Here is a 10,277-nt window from a genome sequence, read left to right on the forward strand (position 1 = left end):
AGAGTCACCATTGTCCAAAATTAAACTCAACATGTTGCTGAAGTAAATTCATGAGGATGTAGGTGACAAGAACTGATGACATTTATGTTGTACTAAGATTCAATATTGTGCTTTACCCTACTTGAACTGCAGAAAACATTTACAGGCAAACTGTTCAATATTGAATTCAGTGGTATTTTGCTGTAGCTTCAACATACTACTCTGTTACAAACATTAATAAGTCACAGCAATTATATGAAACTGAAGACACTCGGCAGGGAGCCTGCTTATTTCTCATTCGAACTGAAGTCTGCAACAAAACATTTAGAAGGTATTTTTCCTCATATCACCTACTATCAGCAACATGTTTACCGAATTTCCCACAGAGGCTGCTTTTCACTCAAACACTCGTTCTCGCTTTTCAGCTGCTCCTTTCTTTCTTTCACACCCTCAGTTATCTGCAGCCCCGGTGTTGCCACCTGTTAGCCCCAGCATGAGCAGTACTGTAAAAGCATAATCTTGGCCGGGGGAAACAGGATTTCAATGAAGATTCACACAACATTACACACAAGCTCACACACAAAACACCCTTGAGCATGGTTAAATCCAAACTCTTTTTTGTTTGTTTTACCATTTCCTTTCATTTTGCTCAAGGCCTAATGTAATATTCACTAATGTGTGTCCTGGACTGCTCATGATCATACGGTTCACTTCTATTGCCTGAAAATGTATAATATCTTTGTTTTTGTAGCTTCAAATTTTAAAAAATCTTATGCAAGATATTTTAGACTAAATTTCTGAAGCCAGTATTCAAAGGAAAACTGATGTTATCAAGAATTATAAATGACTCATTTACATTCAGTTAAAAAAAATGGCACTTTAAAAGTTTTCATAATTTATGTAATAGCCATTGTAATGTTTAATACAATGTTTGAGATAATTAACAGTCAGTGTGAGGTAGTGCGTTGAAATTTCTCTGCATGTTCTGATTTCTCGCCTTGGGATGAAACACCTGATCAGTGCCCTAGTTATGCTGTACTATCAATCCATCTGTTGTTTTGTTGCATCTGACCTTCGACTGAACCTTACAGTTACTTGATAAACAGCATGAAAGCCTTTCCTTCCCCACAAAAACCCATCCTTATTTATGTGTTATACTCACACACACACACACGCACGCACACACACCTATACATTCTCATAAAAAATTAATAACTTATAGATAATACCAGGAAATTACAAGGAACAGACTTGCACTCATATCTGCGTCCACTCTGAATTTGCACGGCACGCAGATGTAGAATCATCCAGATGTGCACATGGCCAACCATTTTCAACCATTTACAAATACAAAGTCAAAGAAGATACAAAGTCAAAGAATTCGCACGGAAAATTTAATAGGAGGATCGTCTTCATTATTGTTCTCAGACAGTTCTCAAATTAGTAACAAACTCTTATCAAAAGACTATTTCACTTTTTCCAGACAGGTTGTAGTTCTTGAATAAAGTGGCTTTTGAATGTACTTTGTAGCTGAATTTTTCTCAAGCTTTCTGTAGTTAATATTCACTTTTTCTTCCTAATGCATTTGAAAGTTTATAACTCTTTTTTAGTTTGAGTTAAAGCTCTTATTTGGCCCATTTTATCCAAGATAAAGAGTGTGAATACATACCATCTGGTAATGATTCCAAACAATAAGCACTCAAGTTTATATGGTTTGGAGCTGGAAAATGTACAACCATTATTCCAAAAACATCCGGATGCTTTGTAAGAGGTGAACAAAAACATTTGCAAATCTCATCTCACAAACCAATATTTTATTCAATAGAACATAAAAAAAAAAAAAAAATTGGAGAGACATTTTACCACATAATACAAAATTCTACCTCACCTTGAAATTGAGGGCAGCAGCATGTTTTGACAAAGTTGATACGTTTTCTTTGCTCTGTTGTTAAGAAAATATAGGCTTATGGAATTTGCAAATTGTGTATTCTGTCTGTTTACATTTAACAGTGTCCCACCTGTTTTGGAACTGGAGTTGAACAGAGATATTAAGACTAGAATACTTAAATCACACTGATGCATTTGCGCAAATAGCTTATAAAACATTATCGTTTAACAATAGGAAGGTGATGCACACGAGTAGACAAAGTATGAAGAGATAAAACAAACACAGAAAAGGTGTGTAGTTGTAAAAACGTTCAACCCACTTGAAAAGAACTTCACAACATTCTGCCAGTCTGCACCTTCAAACACTGCCATTCAGCTTTGGGCCTAATTAGAGCATCTGTAGCTGTCTTACCACGCCATCACTTCTCCCCGTTTTCTTTCTTTCCATTTCCTTACGGAGTGGGAGGAAAGGAGAAAAGCATGCGATACCCCACCTGCTGAGGTATATCATACAGTGATGGAAAATTCAATTTCCAAACCATCTGTGACCAGATTTGAGACAAAAACACTGATTACATCAGATTGAATATTGATGATAAAATTGATTTTAGGATTTGATAGCTGCTGTGTGAGTATGCTTGGTGGTCTTTGTTCATTCATCTGTGTGTTTGTATGCACATGTATACAAGAAACTACTAGAATATTTTGCATATCATTGTGTAGAGTGTGATCCAGGGCAGCCTGTCATCTTCCTCCCTTAACATCATCTCAGCGCACATCTGCGAGGGAGTTTGAAATCATCTGACAGCTTCAGAACAGATTCTGTCGTCTCATTCTTACTTCACTACAAAACTAACTCTTAAAAACAAAACTGCCATAACAGTGAGCGTAAAATTATGCATCAGTCAGTGCTTTCCTTTAATTACACTCATTATGCTGCATGTCGATCTGTACAAGATCACTTTCATTACTATGGAGACAATAATAGGTAGAAGACCAAATTAAAGTGTATTCGTCATCTTTGATTAGCATCTAAATAAATTGAGTGTGGAGAGATCCTGGTGAGCTAATTTTTGACAGTCCCATAGATATACTATGATACAACCAAACATGTAAATGGTTCTCAATGGGGTGCCAGATTTCCTGGCTGATAATAGAGATAAATGATTGCAAAGGATGCTTTGGTTCTCTTTGGGAATATTTTGCATCCCTCTTAGCTTCACATCTACATAACTTTTGCATCTCCTTAAAAATGGTGTCAGAATTTAGGTTTTTCCTTTCTTTTTGTGCATTTATCATATTATATCTCTGTGGTCATTTCTATCTCTGTAGTAAGTTTGCACCTTTATATTTAAACATGCTTTGTAGTCACTTTTGCATATTGTAGTGATTGCATTATTTGTGTAACAATTTTGTGTCTCTTTTTAAGATGCACTGACTCAATTCCAGTTTCTCACTTGGCCCGTCTGTTCCATTTTGTGGTTATAAGGTTTCATTTTCCTTTCAGAAATCACTGAGTTGTAGTCATCAGGCCCTTTAACAGGGCTTTGGAGGTCATTTGGATGGCTGGATGACCACTACCCCTTGAGCTCCAAAAGATATTTCCTATCCTACCAACTAACAAGACTGCACATTTGAAGTCATTCATAAAAGAATGCAATACCCTTTCTACCAATAAAAGAGGCTAAAGATTTTAGCCTTTTTCCAGTGTATGATCTCTGAGAAACCTCAGTACCACTATAACAACCAGCACCAATTAGGAGACTTTTGGATGATGTGAAGGCCTGCCTCACTGTTCACCTTTTAATTTTATTTTTTTCATCTTCGCTGGCTCAGCCTTCTAAAATACGTTTTTGACTCTATGCTCTTTCTATTATTCACAAGTTATTGTAATTGTCTTTCTCTCCAATTACTTAACTGTTCTCTACCTGTTCCCCATTTCGCCCGACTGTCTTGCATCATTTTCTTCTTGTTTTGTCATTTATCATATTTCATCTCTCCCTTTTATTGTTTATTGCTTCTTCCACTCAGCTTTATCTTCTCTCTCCCCATACTTCCCCCTTTGAATGTATATCATCAGACATTGGTCTCAAATTGTCTCCTCTTTGGAAGTCTTTCTAACATGCTGAATTATACCAGAGTCGAGTACAGTAAACAGTATAAGTGTGAGAGGAGACACACTGCTCATGGTTTCCAACACCTGTTATTCCAGGTGGACATGGTTTGGAAAGAATAAAGATGGAAACAAGAGAGTGAGTAAGGAAGGAAGGAAACAAGACTGAAAACATATTTAAGTTAGAGAAAACTTTGTTAATATGGTGTCCATCTTAGAACACTGTTTGGCCCTAAACAATTGTCAAACCTGACTCTGAAAAACAAGAGGGTAAGAAATGCAAAAATAGACTACAGTGTGCAATAAAAACCTAATCATTTGCTTACCTTCAATAACATTCAGTGGAATCATGCCATACTAAAGAAGGAAATAGGGTTTCATATTTTCTTCTTTCTATTCACGTCATCAAGCAAACAAAAGCGGAGAAGGCCAAGGCTAAATATGAAAAACAAAAAATGAAGCAATCAAGGAAAAATCTGTTGTTGACAAGCAAAATCCACCCAGTAACCCCATATATTTGATCTTAAAATCTCTTTAGAGGGAGTGTGACCTCCTTGAAATGAACTGACAAAACATGTTTACAGCAATCTTTGTATGTCAGTTAGCAAGCTACCTGCATGAACATGAAGAGAGGGACTATAAAAAAAACAACTGTGTCAACACATGATTCAGATAGCATCTGTGTGTCCTTTAAAGTGTTTAAACCTCTCAGCAAAGGAATATACTAGGCTGAACATGAGAGAGTTCTGCACCTTCCTTTTTTATACGTGCCAGTTCACAAGAATGTATAGTTAATTACCATTTCATTTTTTTTTCTGAGCAGACCTGAATATATACAGACTTTCTAAAAGTAAAAAAAGACTAACAATACATTAAAGTAAGCATAATAAAAAAACTTGTTTTTTCTTTTTTTATTATTATTGTTATTAAAAACATCACAATTTGAAAAGAATCAGTGTTTTTCCTCTCTTCCAACACTAAAAGTTGAATTTGCCCTATGGCTTTAGCTCTTTAAGACGGTGCAAGAACCAGTTATTCCACCACAGTTCAATAGTCCAGACCCCTCTTATTAAAGCAGCACAAAAGACTAATTATATCTGCAGTGCTTTGATTTACATGCAATTAAAGTTTCATGTGAACTTAGATAAAGCAGACAGGGGAGCAGAGTAGGAGGAGGAGGAGGACAGGAGAGAAGTGGGTTGAAGACGAGAACAGATTAAAGAACAGATGAGACACCAGCAGAGAACGAAGCAGATTTATGCAGCAAAAAAAAGAATGAAAGGTGGTGAGAAGAGCAGAGGAGACGGGGAGAAGACCAGAGAGGAGATTTGAGGCAAGCTGTCATTTGGCAGGGGAAATGATGACACAGCACATCCATCTCTGTGGCAGGTGCCTGCTGTTGCTCCTTTACAGAGGATAGGGGAGGAGAGATCTGCACGAGCGCCACAATGTGAAAATACTACACTGAGTCAGGCTGGTCAGAAAGATTCAAAATGTTTAAAATCTTTAAAAAATAGCCACAACTGTCCATCGTTAATAGCATAAAACATAGTGTAATTCATTCTGTGGTGTATTTATATGGAGTTATATCAAATCATTAAATTTATTTGGAATTTTCTGTGCATATTCCTTTGATATTTCTTGTCAATAGTGTTTTATAAAGCTTGGGATTTGATACGCTAATATATGAATTGTTTCCCTACTTGATTAATTCGTGACTAAACCTCATTCAATTCAGAATTGATTTCAAATTCTCCTTTCTTGCTGTTTTTTAGCTGACTGTATTGATTTGTTTTCTCTGATGCAGAATTTTGTTATGTAACACTACGCTCTGTATATCAGTAATTGTAGCTTGGAGCCACTTGATATTTCCATTTGAAGATATCGCTCAGTAAGAAGATAATGTGATGAATGCCTCTTGACAAGTAACAAACGGCATAAGTACAATGCTAGGTAAACAAGAATAGATAAAAAAAAAATGTGAGGGTGAAATAGGAGAAAATAATAAGCTGCAGCAATACTGAGTCAAATAACTCAACACATAGATGTGCAATGATAAGAAATAAAGCCCAGAGTAAAAAACACACAAAATCTATCTACTGAGGGTGGGTGGGATCACTACTTTCTGTGTGATCATTAACACATCACCCGGACATGAAAAAGGTTTCCGGGTGAGTTAAATGCAAGGTTGGGTTGTAAATAACACCCTGAAAATAACAGAGGGGAGAAAGGGAATGAAAGCAAGAAGGGGGGCATGGTGCAATAATAATGAAAGCAATAAAAGTAGACCCATTTCCCAGCTGTGATCTTTGCCTCTGTCACAGCAGTCAGTGTGTCTGTACATGTGCCTGAGAGTGTGCGTGGATGTATTTTAGAGATTTTCTGTGTATATTCACCCACTGAGTCCAAATGAGTCACATTATTTTATCAATCACCCACTTACAGTACAGCAAACCTCTGTTTTTTTGCATTCATGTGTGTAAGTGCTTGTCTTACTATCTTAGTGAAGATTAGTGGCAGTAAAAGACCACTGGAGAGAAGTTTTTTTTTGGGAAGTGAGGACATTTTGGTGACCATGAATTTTCAATCCATTCAAATAGCTTTTAAGGTTAAAGCTAAAATTGGGTTGATTTTTTTTAGTTGGACCTTTAGTTGTGATGCTTACTGTTAGGTTCCATAACATCTCTGCGTTGCTGCTTTGCAAACAAATCCTTTAGCTTTGCCTGCTACAGTCATAGTTATGGTATACTGCTCCTTAGCGGACTGAAACTAAAGCCCTGAATGCATGGGTAGTTTGACAAATGAATGTTAATCAAATAAATCATAAATAAATCAAATAAATCATTTACTTTTAATAGTGAATATTTTTCTTTTTTAATAAGAAAGTTTTTTCAGCTACGTCTGATTATGTGGCAATCTCCCCTCTGTTCAACTAGTAATGGGACACGCCATAAAGGCTGCGGTTACAGGCTTATCTGCAATGTTTAAATGATGTATTATCACCTTAAACATCACCCAAAGTTGTAAAGAAAAGTTCTTTCATGCAGAGGAGGCTGGTTTTATATACTCTTCAACACTCTTCTCTACACCCTTTTCACTCACATGTCACAGTAAGTGAGATGTAGGAACTCGTTTTATGGTCAAATTTTCCAGGCAGTGAGTGCTCATGGGGCGCTAGAACTGTTCTGAGCATGGCACTTATAAACAAGACCCAGTATAACATTGACTTTGCATTGAGACTGAAGCTAAAAGCTCAAAGTCTGGGCTGTTCCAACACTAAAAGGGCATAAGTCTGAAGTGCAAGTGGTGAGAGAAAACTCAAATGCTGCTGTTGTGCTGCCACAGTAAAGGAATAAATTCATTTTAATACAAACACAAGTTAAGATAAAACTTTATTAATCCCATGATGGGGACATTCTGGTTACACCGAGTGAAATGGTGCTTTGCGTTAACAAATTCATATGCAAGAAAATTGAGAGCATCAATTTGTTGCTTCTGCAACTGCTCAGAAACACGGAGCAAAGTGCACAATTGAACGTACTGAGCACATTTACCAAAAAGAGATGTCCTGCTGTAATCTTCGTTCTGATGAGCAGTTCACTTTTACGTTCTGGATCTGATTCTGGCTTAAACACCTACACCATTGCATCTCGTGTGTTGTAATGCTTGAAAACATATTGTGTCTCTTTATGTGTTTTATACCCTCCTAGTCGGCAACTGAAACAGTGCATTTATGAGTCACCACCCTTCCCTTTCTTCACCTCTACGCAAACCTCCATGAATCCGACCAATCAGAAGACACTAGCCAGGGCCTCTCATTCTCTCAAGAGGAAGCCTCCCCCATGACAGAGCTCTCCCTCAATCTAAAATAATTACAAATTATTTGGAGTTTTTAAATGTGTAAAGTTAATCTAGAGGTACCAAAGATTAAGAATTAAATGAGCAGCAATGACCATGTCATGTCCACTTTAAAAGATTTTAGACAATGTATGAGATCCCTGCCACATGATCAAACACTAGCTGCAAAAATCTCCGGTTTTCAACGAGACCCGATTGTGGTTGTTACAAAATAATTGTCTTTGAGTCAGCTGTTTGGCTGGCACATTGAGGTGAAGACAATTGTAGTAAAATCACCTGCCAGTGCTGTCCAAAAAGGTGCACACCAAACTATTTAGCAGACAACATGACATCAAACTCTTTTGGATTTTCAAGATAAGTACTTTAGAAAATAATGAGCGTATTTTCCACTTATACACATTGTTCAATTTGTTAAAATACTTATGTTCATGTAAGGCAAGTGTTAAAAATAACCAATTGCTCCTTCCTTTTCATCCACACTTCTCATCTTTCACTCTTTGTCCTCTTTGTAATCAAAGCAGTTGTCATTGTTCCCATTCTGACTCAACCTAACTTTCAACCAATCAGCATTTGACCGGTACGTAACATCATCCAAAGGCTATGTGTGATGAGCTTCTTGAGGATGACGAATTACCCCAAATTCTTCCCTTGGCATTGGGCAAGAGTGACGCAGATGAAACATACATGCCGCTAGGAATTGTTATTTGTAGCAATGGGGATGCAACATGCCCTCAAAAGATAGATATACAAATGTGCGTGTGTCATAATGTTGCTTGAGACTCCAAAAAAAGTATTTTTTGTAATATAATCCATATATAGATATATAGATATATATATATATAAAACTAAAACTAAATATATACTAAAACGATCTAAAAAGCAATCTAATAAAACCAAACATAAACTGTGCGGTCTCCAGGATAAAGGTTAAATACTCCTCAGTTTGACAGCAGTGAATGTCACCAGTATACCATCTTCTTCTTTCTTCTGTCTGAAAGGATACAGCTGGCTTGGTTGTCAATTGATGCAAAGCACCTTCCCAATAGATGTACAGCTGGAGGCACTCCAGGGAATGTGTAAACACACATATGCGTGCACCCACATACACACAGGCCCTCATTACACATCAGTCTGAACACTATCATGTGAACATATTTCACACATTTACACCACTTTAGTTTTTCTACTATACATATAATCTACCTAAATCAATACACTAAAATTGTTGTCTGTCTGCAGTTACACACTCTCAAACCCACAACCGAGTCCATGGTCCTGTTCAAAAAGAAGCACATTTTTTATTTTATTAGTATATATTTATTACACTAGCTTAAACTACATGTCCTGCTTTTGTCTTGGCCAGGTCTCCCTTGAAAATAAGATCCTCTATTTGAACAGATAAAAAAGATGGTCAAATTAAAGCAAAACCTAAGCCATACACACGTTCAATTTAAAGTGATCACCATATAAATTTACAAAAGATAAGAAAAAGTCACTTACAAGAGTTCCTTTGGCTATCGTCTCTTGTACTAGGTGAGGTGGACATCCCAGCAGGATGTTTTTTCTGTCCTCACAAGATAACCGAAATGAGGGACGGAAGGGCAGACAGCAAAAGGGCAGAACACCAAAAAGTCCACCGATCACGACAGCACTTGTCCACCATGCATCCTCACACTGCCTCTCAGTCTGCGCACATGCTCCTCAGTACAAAAGGTGCTTCACGAATCTTCACAAGCACATCCTCGTGCGGATCAACTCGCACACTTATATACTCTCCAATACTGAGCCTTCTCAAGAAGCTTGCAGCCACAAAACACACGTGCACGTATGGATCGGCACTGCAGCAGTGTCTGTTCCAGTGTGGAGACTGCTGAGGCTGAAAGGGGAGAGAGAGGAGCAAAGACGATTGGAGCATACCACTGGCTGCTGCTGAGAGAGGGAGGAGGGAGGCTGGAGCAGAGAGGAGAAGGTGGGAGGAGGTGGGAGAGGGTGTGTACACGAGGAGGAAAAGAAATAAGGAGTTTGGCTGCACATATTTCTGTAAGTCCTGAACACATTTGGATCTGACCTTTAAAACATACTGATGTCTCTTTACCACGCCTGCATACTTTACATACCATCTTTGTTGTTATGACTCAGTGGCTGGAGAAGCAAGCAAATTTCAAAAATAGGGATGAGTGGCTAATAAAGTGGATACAATGTAGAGATATTACAAAACACTTTAGAATCTCTTTCACAAGGTTAGGTTTCACTTTTTTTTGCTTTTGTCTCATACACACATGCACGCACGCACTCATACATAAAAACAACCTTGCACATCAATAACCACATCATAAGAAAAACACACTTGTGCACACACCCACTGCCTAAGGGGGGCATGATAATCCTCCTCATTAGCATGACGCTGTGAAGAGCACCACAAATCCACCTAGCTGTGTCT

General features: G+C 37.6%; 1 protein-coding gene across 2 annotated transcripts in view; it reads right to left on the bottom strand.

The window, feature by feature from the left end:
- dtnbp1b (dystrobrevin binding protein 1b) overlaps positions 1 to 9,706 on the bottom strand; it is a 31,073-nt gene extending 21,367 nt beyond the window's left edge. For both annotated transcript variants that reach the window (XM_072370530.1, XM_072370529.1), the window contains exon 1: positions 9,338 to 9,706. In XM_072370530.1, coding sequence (XP_072226631.1) covers positions 9,338 to 9,383 — 46 coding nt within the window. In that variant the 5' untranslated portion in view covers positions 9,384 to 9,706. The remainder of the gene's footprint in view (positions 1 to 9,337) is intronic.
- Positions 9,707 to 10,277: the final 571 nt, after the last annotated feature.

Source organism: Leuresthes tenuis, unplaced genomic scaffold, assembly GCF_036924035.1.
Source record: "Leuresthes tenuis unplaced genomic scaffold, fLeuTen1.0.hap1 SCAF_18, whole genome shotgun sequence".
Classification (NCBI taxonomy): Eukaryota; Metazoa; Chordata; class Actinopteri; order Atheriniformes; family Atherinopsidae; genus Leuresthes; species Leuresthes tenuis.